The 22,823-nt window shown below is 39.9% G+C and overlaps 1 protein-coding gene across 7 annotated transcripts in view; it reads left to right on the forward strand.

Annotated features, from left to right (window-relative positions):
* Positions 1-22,823, forward strand: part of LOC129726510 (uncharacterized) — a 153,099-nt gene that overhangs the window by 128,345 nt on the left and 1,931 nt on the right. For 3 of the 7 annotated variants that reach the window (XM_055683316.1, XM_055683317.1, XM_055683318.1), the window contains exons 3-11: positions 2,422-2,569; positions 2,628-2,791; positions 2,856-3,061; positions 3,128-3,420; positions 3,492-3,574; positions 6,349-7,791; positions 14,592-14,690; positions 15,629-16,033; positions 16,411-16,625. In XM_055683316.1, coding sequence (XP_055539291.1) covers positions 2,422-2,569; positions 2,628-2,791; positions 2,856-3,061; positions 3,128-3,420; positions 3,492-3,574; positions 6,349-7,791; positions 14,592-14,690; positions 15,629-16,033; positions 16,411-16,625 — 3,056 coding nt within the window. The remainder of the gene's footprint in view (positions 1-2,421; positions 2,570-2,627; positions 2,792-2,855; positions 3,062-3,127; positions 3,421-3,491; positions 3,575-6,348; positions 7,792-14,591; positions 14,691-15,628; positions 16,034-16,410; positions 16,626-22,823) is intronic. The other 4 variants (XM_055683320.1, XM_055683322.1, XM_055683319.1 and 1 more) reach the window with 4 other exon arrangements.

Consider the following 22,823-nt stretch of genomic DNA (forward strand, 5'->3'; position numbering starts at 1 on the left):
GCAGAACTAAAACTCCCATGACATTTTTAAAATTCAATATGGCGGCTTCCGGTTTTAGAGTTATGAAAAACCAATATATGCTCTGCAATATGTATATTTTCGATATCAAGATGACGTCCAGAATCCAAATATTCATCTCCGGCGCAAATTCTTAAATCGTGCATGGCGGATTACATTTTCTGGAAAGGTTACTAGAATACAGAAGAAGGCTTGGACGTAATACTGAAACGTTGTTTAGAAATCAATTCCGCGATTTCTGCTTTCTGTCAAGCTGTGTAAAACTAAGTAAAATGGTTAACTAATGTCAATATACTAAAGCAACTTTTTACGCGGGGGATGCATACCACGTAAAAAAAACCGCGTAAATACCGGAATCCATGTAAAATAAAACCGCGTAAATTCCGGAATCCGCATAAAAAACCAGCGTTAATTCTGCATTCCGAGTGAAAGGAAACCGAAATCCGCGCAAAAATAAATACCGCGTAAATTCCGGAATCCGCGTAAAAAACCGCGTACACTCCGGAATCCGCGTAAAAAAAGCCGCGTAAAAAGCGACCTTTTTCTAGAAAGAGAACTATGTTCAGAAAATGACAACGGGCGTCCAACGCTATTTTCAAATTCCTGAAGAAAAATATTCAAATACTCCCTGATATTAGGTTCATAAGTCAGAGCTGATTTCCCAAAACCGAAAATTGGTGTCCGAACGTTTGGTATAGCGAAGGTTTTTTTTCTGCACTGGAAGTTATTCAAAACTTGAGAAAAATCTGGAGATAGTCCCCGTTTCTCCAAATTGTTAATCAATTCATGAAGACTGATGTTCAACTATAAGGATGATATGTATTGATATTGTTTACACAAAAAAAGTAAAACGAGAAGACATAGCAAGCAATAATTTTAACTATCAGAGATGAGCCTAGGCTATTGATTATGTAATTTGAGTGTAATTTGAGTTTATTGTGAGTTAATCGATACCGTCGAAGATGCTGATGAGGTAATCCATTTTCCAACGGAATTTTTGAACTCACTCGACCCAATTGGAATGCCTCCGCATCGATTGTGAATCAACGAAAAAGGTGGTATATAAGCAAGTTTATTACTAAAATAGAAATATTATTTGGAATGCTCGGGCTGGAAAAAATATATGGAAATATAGAAAATTATAAAAAGCAGAAATTTTTACACGAGCAAGGCCGGGTACATTCAGCTAGTACTGAATATTGATGCAATAATAATTGCTAGTTTGCCTTGATTTAATGTCAATGAACTAAGCTGGATAACACGTGGAACATGCCTTTTAAATCCCGTGTTAAGATTGGTTTTTAATACGTAAAGATTGTGTGGCAAAGGATGCGTCTCCAAGAAACGCCGCCTTTCATTTTAAAAGAATCGATTATCAATGTTGCACCTTCATTCGGTTCATGACGTGAATCGCACCTGTCATCGCGCTATCTGTCTGTGGTTCACAGTCAGTGAAACCGGTTCATTGTCTAGTTGCACTGTAGCTAATTTGATATCAGCCTTAACCTTGACAAGGTTTGAGAGTTCGCAGCGACACTCTTATCACTTGTTTATCTGCGCTAGTCAGCAAATTGAGGTCAGAATTTAGCGTTCGGCATTTGAAACTGCCAGGCGTTGACGGCATATCTTGCCCGGCTGTTATAACTTGTTTTACGATCCATTTTCCTGTTTACGATGCGTTCGAGAAAATAAAGTTTATTTGAATTCTCTCATTTTTTACTATTCTTAATGAAACGGAAAGGCGGAAACATTTTACAATTATATGTAGAAAGCTTTTCCAGTTTTGAAACTTTGAAACTTGATTGAATGGATTTTTATTAGATACAAATAGTGTGACATTTTCTAAATATTATCTCGCGTTTCAGTAATTTGAATACCAAAATACCGAAAGAATGCATACCAGGCAGCATATGCCAGACAAACATTTTTTCCCAGGCAGAGTCAGCAAAATGATGCTCCGTCCACTTCATACGCTATCCGACGCAGCTAGGTACTCGTCATGAAACACTTGTCCGTCTGTCGCCGGTTTGCGTAGGTATCTAATTCGATGACAGTCGTCGCGATGGTTTGTAACAGTAGCCGCCGCGGCCACTTGAGCAAAACAGTGAGGCAGCTGCACCCTTTCTAGTGAAGTCATGCAGCGACTATGTGGATGTGTTGTGAAAAAAGCGCGCAATTTCTTCCATCCACACTTGAGCCACCGTGCAACCTGAACCGATGGTTTCTAATAGCACGTGCTTATCCGTACAAGTGCATCCAATACCGCCTGGTCTTGCGCTGCATTTGGCTTTCACTTTTGTTGTTCCCTTATATTATACACGTCGCGAAATACCTGCTTAACCGGCCACCAATTGAAACTAATGCAACTTTCGTTTTCCGTTTGTGCTTTTTTTTCCTATCCAGGGAGGAGGTAAAGAACCATACTGTTAAATGGGGCCAAAAGTTTGAGTTTCCCTGCAAGATGACTTCAAACGCATCGACTGGAGTGTTGGATCCCTGCACGGTGCGGATATCGGTTCGAAAGGAGATTAAGGGGGGTAGAAGTTTTCAGGTAAGTGACAGAAAAAATTCTGATCAAACCAAAATATAATTTGTTTTTCCAATTGCAGAAATTAGGTTTTATAGATTTGAATTTAGCTGAGTTCGCTGGTTCTGGATTGACGTCCAGGAAATGCCTTCTAGAGGGCTACGACACTCGACATCGTCAGGATAACTCCATGTTGAATGTATCGATACGGATGCACATGATTCAGGGTGATATTTTGTTTAAAGTGTAAGTAAAGCTATTGTTTAGCTCCTAATCAGTTGTAGCAAATCGTTTGTAAATTTACTTTCAGTCCTTCACCAAGTCCAAAATCGAAAACGATTCCCCAGGACAATCTGGCTCTTGGTTTACCCCCCACGAACTCTGGAGTGCCGCCCGCGGTAGTGCCAACCGGTGCGGTGGTTGCCAATCGTGTCTCTACCAAAGACGATTCTTCAATTGCTTCCGGTTCGTCTGGATTCGATTCACTGACGAAGAAGAAAACGCCTTTATTGGCAGGTAGGATTTTTTCGATTTTATTTGTGTACTAATAATTTCTCATAACACGTACACAACTGCTTACAGAGTATCAACAATCCTTCGAATTAGACCCGCAGTCTTTCTTGGTGACCGACTCCGGTATATCTGAATCTTCCGAACCGCCATCGTCCATGCTGGACTCCATTGCCTCCCAGACGACACTCCCATCCCTGCCAATGCATCTAGCGCTCAGCTCTAGCAATACACAGCAGTGTCCGGTGACCAGCGCATCTGGAGTGACAACGTGTTCGACGGTGGCATCCGCAGCAACAACAGCAACGGCGGTGCCTGGCGGCATCGAATTGGGCCATTCCCGTAACTCGAGTAATACTAGTCAAGTATGTTCCTTGGAGTCGTTGTATGTCTCGTACTGTGGATTATCGGTACATAATGTTCCCCGTTCTTTTAGTTGTCCAAAGGATCCGGTTACAGCAGTTTCTCGCACAGCCAACATTCGCGGCAAAGCTCCGAAGGAGACTCTGGACATCAAAGGTAAGTTTTCGATTTTACGTTCTCTTCTCTTCTGCGAGCAGAATATTTGATAACTTTTCTATCTCTAGACACTGTGTAAATTGACATTCCGTTTTTCTTTTGGTTATTTTTTGACACCTTATCTACTCGATTAAAATCCCCACTCACAACATTGTGCTCCCGCCAGTTCTTTCTTCTTTTAGTTTTTAACTTGTTCGAAAATTTTGAAGGCTCGCTAGCTTGCATACAGTTTATAACAGGTAGTTTGGTACGGTCTCGCGCCTCAGTATCGCTTCAATGACCCCTTTAACTGGCTTTTAATGGTTGCTGCTAGTTTTGTTTTTAAATGCGCGGCTTCAAGCTCGAAGAATGTAGCTATTTTCTATATTGCTGCATACTCTTGCACTGAAAATGTGATAAGAAAGCAAACAGATAATAAATGTAGCCTTGGATTTTTTTTTCGTTTTAAACATGTTTAAAAACATGCTATAATGTTGGATGCAATTTTTTAATTTATAAATACATGTTTTTGCAATAGTTACGCCAAACTTACTCTTTTTGCAAGAAGAGTAAGACTATTGCGACAATTCAATACAATCAAATTTTGCACATTAGTACTACACTCAGCCGAAATATTTTCATATAAATGTTTCGAAGCATTATCTCCTTTCTTTCAAAAAAAAACCCTTTTACTATATGAAGCGAGAAAATATTATTTTTTCATTCACTTAAGTTCCCATTTTGTTCTGTTTGAAATATTACACTCAATGCAGCACAAACATTTCAAACCTTTTTTCGTATAACCATTTGAAAAGCGGAAACTGCGTTTATGTTTTAGCGACTATATTTTACTGTGATCTAAACGAACTCCTTCCGAAAAATTATCGAATCTATATTTAGTTCAACATGTAATGTTCAAAATGTGTGTGTATGTGTGTACTCTTCATCTATTCTATTTCTTACTAATTATTTAACAATGTTCTAACGAACATTCATCTCGGCAAAAATCTAACTCTCTAACTGTGACCACATCGCAATAACACAACTTGTGAATAAATGGCAAATTCCAGCTGGTTTACACGGAACGATAAAGCTGATTCATAACTACTAACACTGAGTTCAGAATAACATTCTTCCAGGCCACAACCGAAGTTAACAATGTCTCAATCATCTCAAGCCATTAGAAAGGAAAAAAGAAAATTTTCTTACTTTTATTCGCTTCCTGTGCTTCATACTCTTTACGGGATGGGGCCGACTGAAATCAACTCTGTACCAGTATCCAACAAAACCCTATCGGCATGTTAGTCCCAATCTATAGACGTCATTTTCGATAACCATTCAAAGTCTATCACATCTGCTCGAATGGCGCAGAGGTTTTCCGTTCGCCCTTGTTTGCTGATCTATTGGAATGACACATAGAACGCATACTACTGTTAGGTTTATCCGCTTTTCCATCAGTTCATAGTAGATAGATTCATGTTGGCACTCTTCCTCGACAGAGTTAGTGCCAGAAACTAGAGACAGTAGCTATAACGGAGACTGGGAAAAGACAACGACGACGACGACTGCCAAGAAGAACCGTAGGAAGGTTGTGCAATAAAAGGACTGATTGTTTCGCTCGAACGAATTGCCGATTGACAATTGATGGATAATATGTTATGATTCTAGTTGAAAAAAATGCATAAAAATTAAAAAAATGCCAATCGTTTTAGAAAAAACTTATTTGAAGGAATAAAGTAAAACCATAGGTTTGTCGTTTCGTGTTATATTTTACTCATAAGTTTCAAATGTTTTACGTTATCTAAACGAATCAATCAGCTGGAGAAATATCATTTTCGTTGGTAGGAGCGAATATACAACATATCAGGCAATTCTACATCTGCTGAAAATATTGTATGTTATTGGTATATGGCGACGGAATGCGAGCAACACGTCTCTTTTGCATAGACGATAAGATGCTACATTGCTAAAACTGTGTACGGGTATGCAGTTGAAAATATCATCTCTCGTGAGCGCTTAGTTTTCCTCACAGCATCATAGAAAATGTGAATCGTGGTGGAATGAGTTGTACATGATCCTATAAATACTGAAAGGCTTCCATTCAGCTTTGCGGTATGAATGAAGTAGCATCGAAGTGAAATATCTAATATGCTCAAACTTGAGACATCCTAGACTTTTGTCGGATAGGCGAAAATTGCAACATATTTAGGACGTTGCTTTCATATCCACTGACTGCTGCAGCATAACAAAAACGCAAATCGTATGAAAAGCTCTCGAGTGTCGAAGAATACGTTTCCTACTTTCCATTCACATTACATTTGCATACAACATCAATTGTAAAGGACGTTGTGCATCGATTTTTCTCCAGTTTGTAATACTATGTCTATGGTATGAAAGTGTAATGCTATAGGCAGGGGAAAATTTGTTTTTCCAATAAAATGAGTTAAATATAATTTTGGCCCAGCGTATATAACGAAAAACTTGTGGATTTTTAGTGGCCGACTCAATCAACAAATACTAACCAGTTTATTGACCTTCGCAACTTCGACGGACTCCAGTACGACTATACCAATGACATGAAATTACAGTACTTGTCCACGGTTCGACATCCGGTGGAAAAAGGAGAAAAACTCAACATTTACTGTGTCTCACAGCAGTACGTTCTTAAGTAACCGAACTGTTCAATTCGCTTCTTCCCTAAACTATCATTTCTTTTACGTTTCACTGTATCACTTTATTTGCAAATATTTCTGTTTTTTTTTCTTTTTCATATTCGTTACTTTCTGCGTACCAAGGTTACGTTCGTCATTGCAAATCAAGAGCCAAGATGATCCGAAAAAACTTCACTATTCTTCCGTAGTTAATGGTAACCGTTTTGTTAATGCTAATAAAAAATTCATCACCAGTGTCGCCGGTCCCCGAGAGGCCGGGAAAACTGTCAACGGTGGAAGCAACAGCAGCAGCGATGGAACGCCTACCAAAGTCATGACGGCCCATCGGTTGCTCACCAAGCTGAGAATACCCCAAAGCCCGAACTCCGATTCGGGGGATGAGATTTTTGTTACCCCAGACGCTACTGTCATGTCGGACGAGGTCGGATCTAGTGAGGATCGAACTGACTCCGGGGTTGACGAGTTCGGAACGCCCACGCAAGAGATACCGCTGGCAAGATTGATGAAAATAAAGAGTATGAACAATCTCTCCGCCACAAAGAGCAGTATCTTTTTTCCGGAGATTGAGCTCGAGCGTAGTGGATTGGTGGAAGGCGATCGCTTTGTAGGAACACCGGGCCAGCAAAATTTGAGCCGGATGAAATCGTTGGGAAACCTTTCAGCCTATGAACGCGAGTTCGGAGCTACTCCAGTCGATTTGCTCAAATTAAAGAAAGATTTCGAATTGAGAAGGTTTAGTTTTGCCAAAATGAAATCCCTATCGGATCTAAATGACGACAGCGAAGACGTATTAATTCAACGGCGGAAACAGGTTTCAAAAGAAACGGAACTTGCCTCACCATCACCAGTCGAAGAGAAGAAAACAACCTTCCAAAGAAATGGAATAGATTTATCCAACCGGTTTCAACCGTTTCAAATGAGGAACTCGTTTCACAGTGGCATCTATCGGAAGAAAGCGGGCATTGGCTATACACGTTACATTGGTATCGAAGACGATTCGCCTTCACCGCTAACCAAAATGAACTCCATTCCCACATTAAGCGCTACGGATCGTATTAATCCTAATCCATTCCTAACGCCCAACATCAGCCGAAAGCGATTCTCTTCCTCGAGCAATAGTCCTGATGAAAATGATCAGTCCCCGGTAGAACTTCGCCAGCTCGCTGTCGACACTGTCGACACGGGTGCCAACTTGCTGCGGGCTCCTTTCGAACGCAACTTCCGCAAAAGTTCCCCTAACGAAGATTTTCGAGCCGGCCAACCGATGGCCCCATTCCGACAGTCGGACAGTAACTTTTACAATATTATCCGCAACTATCCAATCGGAAAATCGTCGTCGGCCAACCTGGAATGGTTGAAACATCGTTCATCGTACAACAATTTTCCGCTAAGCGTGAAACCGGTTACCACGACCACATTACCGAAGGAGGGATTGGCTGGTCCACCACCTTTGGGGCCGATCTTACCGTCTCAAACAACGTCTACGGCAACAACAACACTGGCTAACCGAACCGCGCCTAGTTCACCTTCTTCTGCGAACCACTACAATTCTCGTATCTATCATAGGTAATGCTTGTAACAACGAACCAAAATCAACTAGCAAGAAAAAACAAACCTTTTTCTAGATCTCCTCCATTACTCCCCTTTCCCCGAAAAGGCAACCCTTCTTGTTGTTGCAAGAAAATAAACACCCCAAATAAACCGTTTTGCGACCCAATTCGTTTAAAGTTATACACTTTGTAGCATTCCATTGAAGAATATTTGTTAAATTTCGATTTCAGCGGAAGTTATCGTGAAGTTCGCTTCAACAGGGTACGCACACGGATGGTGTTGCCTTTTACCTATCCGCTGCATTTAGTTTATTCTCTACATCTGCCTACAGCATCATTTGGAACGTCTATCAATTGCCTCAAGGTTCTAACACGTTGCAAATGTTTGTGGTTTAAAGGTTACTGTTTACTGCTGCGCACGCTACCTACCGTTCGTTGCCGTTCCATGCAATTTTAAGTTTTCCTATCTAGGGACGCACAATCGGCAAATTTGTGTGGAGTGGCAATGCACTGGACGAATCAAATTCCATTCGTTACTTGTTTCTTCTAAGATGTTTCCATTTCTTATATGTGCTTTTCGCTTATTGTGTTTTACCAAGTTTTCTATTCGATCTTTCGGTATGAATGTTTTGTGTTTTAATCAAATCTTCAAAAATTATGATTAATAGTTGAATAAAGCTTCAACATGTAATCCCACGTTCGTTCGAGTTCGAGAAAACCGTTCTTTTCTTTTTGTGAAATGTATTTTTGCCACAGTATTTTTTTCTAACCAACAAGAAGGTTTTAAGCAGAAACTTAACATAAATTTGGTTAAATCTTTTCAATAGCTTTGAGATTAATGAAAACTCTATAATTTCAGTTAACTAGTGTCTATAGCTGTCATTTATTCATGAAATTATTTTATCTTCCGCTGAATAATCTATTATCAATTTCTGTTATTGTATTTGGATTTTCAAACTTGGATTTCTTTGTTTTAATAGACATGAACATCATCTATTGATTTTAATGACATTTGTCAGAGAAAAATGTTCAGCCAAGACTGGTAGTAAGTTTTGTTTCATTGAAAACAGGTATCGGTCTTCATTTATCATTTGCATTTTCCTTATTTATGGCAGATAACGCTCAATTGGTCATTTCAGCTCATATAAATGTTTACAGCTATAATCCAGTAATCTTAGCTCACAAAATAGAACATAGTCGTTAAAGTTGTTTTTCATCTCACAAATTACAAAAGCAAAGATAGGAAAAAACAATTTCAAATAAAAATTGTTTTTTTTACTCATTTTCACTACCTGGAACACTGTATACTATTGCAGCGGTTCTCAACCTTTTTTTGTCCGCGTACCCCTTGGCGATATTTTTCATATCGATTGTACCCCCTGGCATGGAATGTTCTAGCCGAGTGGAAGAGAGTAATGGTAGATCAGGTTGTGGTAGTCTAGTTAAGGTTCCAAATTAAACTGTGGCTTGTTTGATTGCTACAGTCATGTTTTAGGGACTAGACTGACCAACAAATTGCTTTGTCCGCCGTTACTGGTTTTTCTTTCGCGTAACCCCTGAAGGCTTTCGAGTACCCCCAGGGGTACGCGTACCCCAGGTTGAGAACCGCTGTACTATTGTAATAGTAGAATACATTACATGCTTCTGATTCTAAATTTAAATGTTCCTAACAAACAATGCGACTATTTTTGAAAGATAGTCAACATATTTCGATTTCGGAAGCTTCACTCATTTTCCAAAGTCTTTCTTTTGAAGCGTTCACTTCATGTTCTTTTATTTGCAAAGGTAGGAGTCACTGGTCACGATAGAACGACTTTTCACTTCTCCTTTTGTTTCTGGTTATGGCAGTGACTGTGTGCCTCTCTTCGATGCGCGAATGTCAATTGACCATCTGTTCTTTGTGCGAGTGCGAGAACGACTGCCACATTTCTGAGCGAAAGAGCCTACTGCGACGCACTAACAATGCGAAATCAAATGAAAGTGTTGGCCGTTTACAAGCCTAGGTAAGATCTAGACTGTGTTTTCAACAACGCTGTAGATGATAGTCTTTTTCTTACCGAATAAAAAAACAGCGTAAAAATGTTTTTTTTTTCTAACTAAATTTCTATGTTAAACAACGGCTATTACCCGTTAACATTCAAGTTTATTAAGCAGACAATGTGTGCAGCAGGGGAAGCGAAAAATAAGCGAACTGGAAATATGATACAGATTTAGAAAAATATGCCGCATCCCGCACACATTGTCTGCTTAATGAACGTAAAAATGGTATTTAGAAAAATATCGAAAAAAAAAACTAATAAAAATAATTATCTCAAAAAGCTTATTTTTTTAAATTTTCCATAGTAAAAACGAAAGGTTATGATATCTGATCATGGAGAAATGAAAAAAAATGTTTTGTCTCAAGGCGAGTATTTTTTTCGAAAAGACACAATTATTACCTGCAACTTTTTCGAGGACGACACACCGATCAACCAAACCGTTTTGGCTTACAAAATAATTAAAATCATCAATTACAATGTAACATAAGTTGTAACCAAATCAAAAATGTCGATAAAAAAATAATAAAATTGTGATATTTAACATGGAACTGCTTGCTTGCGTTTCGTTATAATTTTAAAAATATTCAGTCTGTTGAACAAGTACGTAATACAGTAAATATACATTAGGGTGGCAGCGAGAAGGGTCATGCCAAATTTCGAAAACCGACCATGTGCATTTTGTTTATAATTGTGTTTGGAACCACTTTAGTAAAAAATAAATGAACCTAATGAACAATAAAATAATTTACATCTGGTTTGGAACGAGTTGTGAGTCATTTTAGAAGCCAGTTCTTGTATACAGTCAGGGTTTTTTACGAGTTTTTTACTATGCGGATTTTTTAATTAATGCGGTTTTTAATGCGGATTTTCGAATGACGCGATTTTTTACGCGATACCGCACTAATTCAAAGAAATTTCCGCAGGTTTTTGAATCAACGCTGGTTGGAAACCAAAAACGTCTAAGTGTTTATTGAGTAAAAGACTTGGTCAAAAAAACCCTCCGCCCTCCAAAAAATCCGCCAAAGCTGACAATTTTAAACACTGTTCGTGGATTTTTTCTAAAGTCTTTCTTGGTGGTTCACTTTACGCGGATTTTTTAATTAACGTGGTTTTTTACGCGGATTTTCGAATTAACGAGGTTTTTTTACGAGGTACGTATCCCCCACGTTAAATAAACCTGACTGTATTCCATATTAAACCATCGGTTGCCCAGAAAACGGCTAAGTCTCAGAAGGTCGATTTTCGGTCAAAAACTTGTGTTTGAGATAACACTAGATTTCGACGTTTTATGCATTTTCAAGTCATTTAGCATCGAAAAAAAATCGTTTTTTTCCAGTTCCATATACTCCCCTCATGGTAGAATTTCGAGAGTCGAAAAATCAAAACTTCGAGCGCTTTGAGGCACTCCTAAATCATATCCGTTTGGACTGAAATTTTTCATAGATCATTTTTAATAAATAACTGTTTTGCCACACGATAGTCATTGATTTAGGTTACTCTCTCTCTCTCAGTCAGTCTCTCTCTTTCAATTATAATAAAATTCACTTCCCGTTTTAACACTCACCGCCCCTTCCCAGAATACATTATTGGCTACGCCACTGAGTTCAAATCAAAATGAAAAGAATAGTGTACACAGACGCCACCTAGTGGCACAATTTTTTACTAAACTCCACTTTCCAGAAGCCCTTGAGTTTCTGGACAAATTTGCTGAAGACCATAACTTCCTAGGAGGTAGCAATCGTGAGCTAAATTAAGGTCAAAATACGACGTATTCCGTGCTCACTAGCACCATGTAACGGTGGAATTCCACAATGAACCAAAAAAAGCCCATGTTACTTTAAAAAAGTTTGCAGGAGACTGCAACTTTCTAGGTTTTTGGGAACACGAGATATCTGCTTATTCTAGGTGTCGCTAAATTTATTGAGGGGTGTTGCAATATTCAAACTGGGTGTTGCAACATTCATAGAAAATTTCTTTATTCGCAGAGCCCACCTGAGGCTATCTGGCATTTCTTTCTTGCATCGTAAATCGCAATATCGCTTCTCCATTCCTGCGTAGATTTCCACTGACTCCGTGAAATAAAGAAATTCGCTATCAGTAAAGCGATTCCAAACTTATGGCGGTTAGTGTATATGGTAAATGACGTAGAACCTTTTAAACTTCTAACGTGAACGAATAATTTTTCCTACCTACTTATGAAAACGAACTGAATAAATTGGTATATTGTTACATTGAATCATCAAATAAACATCCATTATTCCATTTTTATTTTAATCAATCAATACGATTTCATAAAGTTGAACTTTTTTTTTTTTTTAATGGGGGGGATTTGTTAGTAGCTTAAGTATTTATGATAAATATTAGTAAATAATGAGTATGTGTGTCCAATCACAAATGGTGACTTCTCAACACTGTTAGAAATTTGTAATTTTCATTATTAGGATTTGTTTGCTTTCGCAATTAGGACTTATCGTTCGTAGGGATTTAAACCTACTTGTCAGAAAAGGGGAAATAAACTTACAACTAACTTAATTGCTAACTTATTGGCTATAAAGAGAGCTTATCGTAGCAATTGAGGATTGCAACGATTTTTGTCGAAAATTGTTAATAATTTTATTTGACATAGCTTCTAATGGTTCAACACCAGTAAGTCTATGTAATTCGAGTGTACCAAACCAAGGAGGACGCTTCAAAATCATTTTCAGAATTTTATTCTGAATCCTTTGGAGCGTTTTCTTCCTTGTTGAACAGCAACTTGACCAGATCGGTACAGCATAAAGCATTGCTGGTCTAAAAATTTGTTTGTAAATCAAAAGTTTGTTCTTTAAACAAAGTTTAGAATTCCTGTTAATGAGAGGATATAAACATCTCGTATATTTGATGCACTTGGCTTGTATACTCTCAATGTGCTCTTTGAAAATAAGTTTTTTATCATAAATTAGTCCCAAGTACTTAACCTTGTCGGACCAACTTAAAATAACCCCATTCATCTTGACAACGTGATTATTGTTTGGCTTGAGGAAAGAAGCCCTAGGCTTGTGCGGAAAAATTATCATTTGAGTTTTAGAAGCATTGGGAGAGATTTTCCACTTTTGCAAGTAGGAAGAAAAAATATCTAAACTTTTCTGCAATCGACTGCATATGACACGAAGACTGTTTCCTTTTACGGAAATGCTTGTGTCATCACAGAACAATGACTTTGTGCATCCTGGAGGCAAATCAGGAAGATCTGAAGTGAATATGTTGTACAGGACTGGACCCAAGACTGAACCTTGAGGTACACCTGCTCTGACAGGAAATCTATCAGATTTGGAATTCTGATAGACAACCTGCAGAGTTCGGTCAGTAAGATAATTTTTTAAAATTTTGATTAGGAAAATTGGAAAATTAAAAGTTTGCAATTTCGCAATCAAACCTTTATGCCAAACACTGTCGAATGCTTTTTCTATATCTAAAAGAGCAGCTCCAGTGGAATAACCTTCAGATTTGTTAGCTCGTATCATATTAGTAACTCGGAGCAATTGATGAGTTGTGGAATGCCCATGGCGAAATCCAAACTGTTCATTTGCAAAAATTGAATTTTCGTTGATGTGTGACATCATTCTGTTAAGAAGAATTCTCTCAAACAGTTTACTTATTGAAGAAAGCAAACTGATTGGTCGATAACTTGAAACTTCTGCTGGGTTCTTATCCGGTTTTAAAATTGGAGTAATTTTTGCATTTTTCCATAATTTGGGAAAATATGCAATTTTGAAGCAGCAATTGAAAATGTTTACTAAAAACTCCATTGTGCTCTCAGGGAGATGTTTGATTAGTATATTAAAGATTCCATAAAGTTGAACTTCATTTACGTTCATGACTTCGATTTAGCGGTTCATATTTTTCACAGCCAGTATTCACAACTCCAATTTTCATAGCTCCTTAAGGCACTTCATCATATACCCATCTATACTAAATTGGAAAAGTTTTGTTTGTCTATGTACGATTCGCCAAGGACGGCAACTGCTCCGAGCATTATTTATCAAACTTTTCTCGAAACTATGCCGTCTGTCTATAAAGAAGGCTATAGAAGTGTAGTGAAGTGACTTTTTCGAAAGCATGTTTATGTTTCGGTACATTCTCGCGGCAACAAGTAAGTCCTCACTGTGGGTGCTTTTCTTCTAGTTTTGCACACAGTTGGCGAAAGTTTCCATAATTTTTGAAATAACGTACCAGAAAGTTAGTTGCATTGTCATTGTCATTGTTCCTCTTGCCTTTGTACATTTGTTTGTTTTTGAATTCAGTTCGTGTGTGTCACATAATGTCAAAGAGTGTGTTCAGCTGAAACTGAGAAAAAGTTAATGTCACATCTCACCCTTACTACACTGAGAAGAGATGAGAAAACTTTGGCTTTCATAAAGAATTATAGCTTTCTTTTACTCAAGGCAATCGATAATCGCTGAACCGTATTAACATCTTAACAATAGGATTTGTGAATAAATTTCTGCCGAACTGCCAATGTTGGTTCCTTCGTTCTACGCTTTGAAACCATATGTGTGCTGTGCCACTGTAAAAAAATTAAAAGAAGTGTAAATTCTGTTGCTCGTTTATGTTTGTGACCGCTCACGAAACGAACAAACATCTGTGTTTGCTTTCGCCATACTCCTAGCAGCCTAACACACGCATAGTAAAACGATAAAGCGCTAGTTCTGTTCCGACTAAATTGAATCTACCGAAACGAATCGAATTGAGCTAAATTTGTGATTATTTTCTTTTTTTTCCCATTTTCTACATTTAGATTCCGATCACTAGTACGAGTGATTCTGAAACTAGTCATTAAAAGACAATCGAATCAGTCAGCAAGCGTTAACAATAGCAATAGTACGACCAAATTGATGTAAGGATTGAGTGTGAATTATACGTAGAAAGCAGTGTGTTGAGCAAAACAATCTGTCACGCAAGCCAAACCATCAATGCAGTTCAAATTCATTCGCATTGCGTGTAGTCGTAGCCATTTTTTTTTAAATTACTTGATAACATTTCGCAACACTCACGTATCTATCTTTTCATAAACGTTTACCGATGCAGTGACCGTAATGCTCATGGGTTGATTTTATTCGAAACACTGTAAATAAGTGCAGTTACACTTTATTTTTGTGACAGATTCTTTAGTATTCGAACATTAGGGAAGTTTTATTTTCGTGTGAGTGGGTACTCCATGTGGGCATAAAATTGAATAATTTTTTTTTTCAAAGTCGTCTTTCTTTTCCAACGTTTCGGTTGTTTTTCTAAGAATCTTGAAGACACCTTATTGTAGGCAAACACGTTTATCAACGTTTGTTACGAAGTTGTCGATGTATGTTGTTATTTTGTTGAATACCGCAACGTGATGTGAAGAGCTGACTTTAGAAGATACTGCAATACTAAATACAACTTCATACTACACAGTAGAATACCATATTCAAATATCAATATTTAAGGAAGTGTTCGGGTAAAACCGCCTTACACTGTTTTTTCTGGCAAAGTGTTTCCTGCACGCAAGTAAGAAAGTTATCGATTGATACAATTCAAACATAACCCCGAGATGATTGATATTAAAACTCTATATCCGTTAATAAGAACATACACTACACAGATCGCGATCGTAACAAGCAACTTAGTTTTTCGTCTGTATTTTTTTTTATCATTTACAACGTGATCAACAATGCAATGTACAGAAAAAAAAGCGCAATTAGTTAAAATTCACGATGCTCACGCGCCAGTAAACGCTGCTCATCGCTACACCAATATCACTCTCATTTCTACAAATATATGTTATCCTTCCACCTTCTCTAGGAATATTTGCGGTTTGCATCGCCGCTTGCTGGATGGCAGTACCCGTCAATTAACCTCACTAACACTAACTGCACCGCTGATTGGCTCGGCAGCGACACCGGGCGGCGGATCGTCCCTACCGTCGACCGCCTGTATCAGTCCCCAGTCGACGACAGTGACGGCTACCGCTGTAGATCATGATGCAGGCCGAGCGGCCGACTGCCAGTGTTCTCCAATCTGTGATCACGCTTCCGGTGTCGGAAATAACATCGACCTACCTAGCAATAGCGCGGCTATGACTACTCCAGCTACTAGCATTACTACTACTACTACTAACACCGGCATTGTGGGCGGTGGCGGAAGCTCATCCATACATGGCCTTACTGCGCCTTCGTCATTAGCTTTAAGACGACCCAGTGCTAACATGTTGGTCCCACTAAACACTTTTTCTATGCCTATCTATCTCTTTATGTGTCTCTAAATCCAACCTTGATTTGCCCGCATTGAAACAGTAAAGCATTCCTTCGAATCCCCGTAATACCGGCATGTGTCATCCTTGTAGATAGTAGCATGTTAATGATAGTGTTATATAGAAAACAATTGTAAAATAGCACCACCCTTCACTAGTCACCATTTCTATCATGTATTTGTATAATTAGTAGCGAACTTAGTTTTTGTCATAGTTTCCCTCGAAAAGCGAACTGCTTGCAATAAATGAACTAATACTGATTTAATTTTTCCATGCTTCTCTCTACCCGTACGCCGTAAACCAACAACCAACAATATCACCGCATCCGCCACAGAAATCCCAGTTCTAGTTCTATTCCAATGAGCGAAACGGGTTCGCTGGATCGAATGAAGTCGGCGGCCGAGCGAAGGAAGAAGGGTGCCCTGGAAAGCGACAGCGGGACGGTGCCAACCGCTTCCGGTCGGGTGGAAGGAACCCGCGTCAACACCGGACTGATCATCGACGAGTTGCTGAAAAACACCAAGCTGGACCATCTGGAGGAATCAGAAAGTAAGTTGGGTATTCGAGTCGATGGTTTGATAGTTGCATCTTTCTCAACGACAACCAGCGAGTATATAGTCTATTTAGAGGTCGAAGCATTTGTGTTCTGTGCTAAATTAACGTTTAGTCTTTGGCAACCGTTCTCCATCTATTTATACGTCCGAAAACTTTAGCCAATTATCCCATCGCGTTATGCATCCAGCATCTGGTCGAATTTATATGGTTCGTACGCTTTGTTAAAATCTTCGTGCCCGGGATTTGAATCAATGCTATTAGGCTCGAAACCGATCTTCCTGTTCGGAAACCACTCTGACGATTGAAGGATTTTAATAATAATTTTTTAATATAATAAAATATAATAATTTTTTAATATAATAAAATATAATAATATAATAAAAATTTTTTAATATAATAAAAGACGAAATAAATTTTTGTTTTAAACGGAGCCAAAATAGAAGCAGCGTGTTCCAGAAGACTGCGAACAAAGTGCAATACAGTGTCTTCAGAGCATAGATATCCAGGAAATGCCAGGCGTATCGCCGGATGTATCCAAATACAGTATATGTCTTTGATGATATTAATACTACGTGGACTAAGGTTCATTAGTTTGGAGCCTAGCGCAATCCCTAGGTGATTCCAGGGTGTACTGATGATTGACGGTGGTACAACGACGAAAGAAGGAGTTTATTTTACATTTCTTGACATCAATTCTCATTTCATTTTCTTTACACCACTGTCTATATCACATTGGAGAGCCAAGTAATCAAAAATGGAGGTGATGATACTATAAATCTTTATGCTATCTGCAAACAACTGTTTGAAAGATGATATACGAGACAAATCATTGTCGAATAATACGAAGGTCAGCGATCCCAGAACGTTTACCTGTGTAATACCCGAGGTTATTGAAAAACTATCCAAACAAGTTGAATGTAACTTCCAACTCTCGAAACAGCATATTAGTGTAGCACATCATGATCGTGATTGTGGAGCAACGTTGAGAAAATCCGTGCTGAATTTTGAGATCAAAAGACGAACTGTATGATGCACAGAGCTCCATGAACTAGTGTTTCGAAGGCAAAATTCCTCGGCAATTCTCAACCTTATACAATTATCCGACTTATGGCTACGCGTAATAGATGCATTTTTACAAACGCTAAGAAACGTCCTCTCCAACAATGCACGTTTGAATATACGGAATATAAGAAGCGAGCGATAGCGCGCACAGTGCTTCAAGAGAAGCGGAGGGATATCGTCTGGTCCAGGACTCTTGAGCGCATCGAGACTGGTTAACTCCTGCTGAGAGTCATCTGGTGTGAAGTTCGGCAGAAGGAAATTCAAGTCGTGTTCCACGCTACCATCAATTATTTGTGCAACAGGATGTGTGGTGCATGCATTGCAAACGGACTGGAAAAAAAACTTGGCAAACAAATGAGCCACCTCATTGGGAGAATTTACCGTTGTTCTACACGAAGAAAGCGTAGAAGAAACGCAAGACATCCAAGAGTTTGTCTTGAGCTTTAACTGCGTTCTCTCAACATAATCTTTGTAGCTGGTTGCAAGCAGAGTGTTGTACTGACTTTCTAATGAACAAAGAGTTCTTGCGAAGCTTATTGTGTTGAGTACGGAGTTCAACGTTCCACCAAAGCTTCCACTCGGTGTCGCAGAGGGAAGATCGGCGAAGCGGGACATGGTCATGGAAGACATCATTTTTCGTAGAATCTATTAGTGATGGCCTTCACTGAATCACCGTTCATAAGTCGATTCCAATCTACCGTGTTGAGAAGGTCGTTCAAAAGATAAGGTCGCAGTTTTTGAGGTCCAAAGCAGCAGGAGCATGGTGTATATCGATGCTGGGTAAAGGAACCGTTAGTTCAATGAGATCGACATTGTCGGAATCCGGAGTAAATACCAGATCCAGCAATTTGCCGTTTGCATTCACATATGAATTGGCCTGACTTAAGCCATTTGCAAACATTTCTTCTACAAAAGTTATTTCTTGTTCAGTTGATGCATTCGAAGGCAGATATCCGTTGATGTACTTATCAGAATTCCAATTGATGTCGGGTAAAATGTAATCTTTTTTCTTTACTTTACTTTATTGTTCCGTGTCTACCGGTCTGACAGAACAAAGGGATGAAGTGAAAATTCTCCACTGCCGACGGTCACCTGTCATAGCTTTAACTTGGCGCCAGGAGAGGTTCTCATCATCAGTCTGGTTGTCACTGGCCAGGCTGCGCCGCCATGAGCCTCTGGTTCTACCTCATCTACGTTGTCCTTGCGGGTTCCAATCGAGGGCCTTTCTGCAAATTTCGTTCGCTCCTTTTCTCAATGTGTGCCCGATCCAACCCCACCTACGTTCCTGAATCTCTGTTGCTATCGGTTGTGGATGAATGATGTAAGGGGCCATCCACATACCACGTGGACAGTTTTTGGGGGAAGGGGTATGTGTAATGTCCACGGTCCATAGAAAATTTTAAGAATTGATAACGTATGAGGAAAAAAATCCGAACAAACTTTCAACTCCAAATAAAAATCTTGCGCAACTTATTTTTCTATACTTGTTTGTTTATTCAAGTAATGTAACTCATTTACAAACCTCATAGGAAAAACTTAGCTCCACATCGCGCTGATTTCCTGATCCTCTGGGGTACTTGCTTTATTGCTTCCTGAATTTCGGGTGTTTCAATTGTTTTGAGCTCCTTCTTGATTTTTCTCTCAAACAATCGACGTTTTTTGCTCTGTAACCTTTATGGTGGACCATTCGCTGCAAATTTGCTCGGAAAATTTCAATAGATTGCAGCAGTGGCACATTTTGTGGATTGTTTTCTTTCGGAATAAACCCGATATTGCCTTGCCGAAAAGCCGCTAAAGTTGCATTAGTATAGTTTGACAATGCAAGGTCTGGGAAACACACTACTTAGTCATTTTTATGGTGCTTATGTTTATAGTTTTAAACCCATTTTATGCAGATACTAGTTCATAGTTTTTTAATCAATCGGATATTTATTGCCCAGCTCACGATATGATTACACCGCCCGACCAGGCGTTTCCACCCTTAATTTCGCTCGAACTTTGCTCTCTTGCAAAGTGCATTTTCGTCCGGTACCAGATTTTTTTTGAAGGTTTTTCCATTCTGGAAGAGTTTGTCAATAATGTATACAAATGTTTTTTTCTATATCCAAGATCTTGAGAATAGTGGAACACTTCACTTATAGATTTTTCTTCATTTCGCTCACAAAAATTGCAAATCAATTTAAGACGATCTTCTTTAGACCACGCCTTTTTCCCAATCAAGCGTCACTTGACAGAATCGACTAGTCGTGTTACCAGTTATATAAAAGTGGATCTTCATTTTGTGGAAAAGGATTTTTCGATACGTGCAGCACTTTGAAATCGTAGCCCAATTTAAAAGTTGTTCGGATTTTTTTCCTCACACGTTATGAGCAGTTGTCCACGGGGGGGAGGGAGGTCGGTAGTTAAAATCGTTCAAAATCTGTCCACGTGGTATGTGGATGGCCCCTAACGCAGGCAACGGTTTACAAATACCTGCAACCTTTACGATGTCTCCGTCTGCACGCACTACGTTTTGCAGGCATACAGAAGTACGGATTTCAAGTTCGAATTGAAGATTCGGATTTTCGTATTTAGAGTAATCTGATTAGTGCGCCAAATGTTTCGTAAACCTGCAAAAGCACTCCGAACTTTCTTTATCCGTGTGGCTATATCGGTTATTGTTCCATTGCAAGAGGATTCCAGGGCAATCCTCGGCTTGGTCTACTGTCAATAGCTTTAGCCAGAATTTCATCCATGACGATGAGAAATAGTAGCGGTGATAGTATGCATCCTTGTCTTACGCCAGCTGTAACCCTGATACAGTCCTTGCACTAGAACGCTTCGTACTATGCTTCGATAAGATGGACTAGCTTATCTGGAACTTCTCCACGCCTTAGGGCGCTCCAGATGTTTTCGTGGTTAAGACAATCAAACGCTTTTTCGAAGTCAACGAACACCAGCAGAAGAGAGTCCTGGAATTCGTTGACCTGCTCCAAAATGATACAGAGCGTAGCGATATGGTCCATATAAGAACGGATAGCACGGGATCCGGCTTGTTGCCGGCGGAGAGTAGCGTCTATTTTCTCCTGGATTCGGTTGAGAATCACCCTGCAGAGTACTTTGAGGGTAGTACAGAGCAACGTGATGTCACGCCAGTCATCACATTCTGTAAGGTCACTTTTCTCAGGTACTTCTACCAGGATGCCTTGCACCCAGTCAGCCGGAAATGTCGCAGTTTCCCATATTTCACTAGATAATTCATGCATTATCTGCGCTGACAGGCTCAGGTCAGCTTCTAACATCTCGGCGGAAATGCAGTCGATTCCTGGCGCTCTATTGAATTTCATGCTTCTAACTGCCTCGCTTAAGCTGGTCCGTTTGATCAGTAAGTAACTGACCAGCTCCGTCTTTCAGTTTCTACAGCCTTTTCTAGTCCATTATATCGTTGACGGGTGGCTGTCTTCGCAGCTCTTGTTCGTGCCCGCTCAATGTTGACTTTTGCCACTCTCCGCTCGTCAATCATCCTCCAGGTTTCGTCCGATATCCATTCCTTTCGTCCACTGCGCAACTCACCAATGCAATGGTTACATTACCTGTCATGATAAAGGCTGTCTTGATGTTCATCCACTGTTCTTCGATGGTTTCACCAGAGGGTAGTTCCGTGGCTCGGGCTTGCAATTGTTCAACGAAAGCCCTTTCCACCTCGGGATTCTTCAGCCGGCGGACGTCATAGCGACACCCGACTTTCTCTTCACGTCGCGGGTCACGTGCGATGCGCAGACGTATCTCGGTGATGACAAGATGGTGGTCAGATGCGATGTCGGCACTGCGCTTGTTCCTGACATCAAGAAGGCTCCTTCTCCACTTTCGGCTGATGCAGATGTGGTCTATTTGGTTTTCTATTCGACCATCACAGAAAACTTAGATGACCCTATGTGCTGGTTTATGGGAAAAGAGCGATCCCCCGATCATTATATTATTGTTGCCACAAAACTCTACAAACACCTCGCCGTTTTCGCCCATCTCTCCTAGCCCGTGGCATCCCATAACGCGCTCGAGGTCGGTGTTATTGGAGCCAATTTTTGCGTTGAAGTCGCCCAAATGGATTTGGATGTCACCTGTTAGGACTCTCTCTCTACCACGCTGTTCAGCTGACTGTAAAAGCTCTTGTGTAGTGAGGTTTCTAATCCAAGTTCTAAATCTGGCAACGATTATTCTTTCGTTTATCGGCTGCCATCTTTTTAAGGCTGCGCGTGTCTCCGGGCTTAGTAGACGCCCTACTCCCCATTTACGGTTCGCGTTTTCACCTCGTATGCCAGAGTATAATAACACTTACCCAGATAGTGTTCTGTGTTCGCCAGTGTTCGGCTACCGGACTTCGCTGAGGCCCAGAATATTGAACATTAGGCGGCTAGCTTCTATAGCTAGTTAAGCCAGCTTGCCCTGCTGGGCAAGGGTCAAGACATTCCATGTTTCGATTTGTGTCCGTGTTTTCATACTAAAGGTCGTTGCCAAAAATCCAGATGGACATCTTTCTTCATTTTCTGTAACTTTTTGTTGTTTTGGTAGGGTGTTAGCCTAAGGTCCCTATCCCACGACGGGGCAGCTATCTTGGGTGTAGCTAGCGGGAGCAGCATTTCATATTCAGCCGCTCGCTCGAGGCAGACGCTGTTTAAGTCGCCCTAATCTGTAAAATAGACGCATAGTTTTCGCATCCCGTAGCTTAGGTACCCAGCACAAAACTTGAGCATTCCCGGGTATGGCCGGCTAAGTCATCATTCGACATAGGTCCGAGGAGGCGCTAGGTGGGGACTTGGATTGGCCAGAGCTGTGTTAGGCGCTTCTTCCGAGTTTCTTTCCCCATCTCATACACGTAAATTGTAGTCGCCTATTGTTCCGTGGAATGCAACTTGTACAGATCTGGACAAGACATAGGTCGAATATAAATTCAAGAGAAGAACAAAAGGTGACTCTTCAGTTTAATTCGAACAACAACCTGCTCTAGCCTAGCAAGTCGGAGCACAAAGAAATACTAGGATAATGGTACAGTGAAATTTTGGATGCCTCCGGCGAGAAGTTTGGGGGTATTCATGATGCCGACATCGATGCGTCCCAATGTCACGAAGAAAGATGAAGAACAGAAGCGTCGTC

The sequence above is a fragment of the Wyeomyia smithii genome, chromosome 3, assembly GCF_029784165.1.
Source record: "Wyeomyia smithii strain HCP4-BCI-WySm-NY-G18 chromosome 3, ASM2978416v1, whole genome shotgun sequence".
Taxonomy (NCBI): Eukaryota; Metazoa; Arthropoda; class Insecta; order Diptera; family Culicidae; genus Wyeomyia; species Wyeomyia smithii.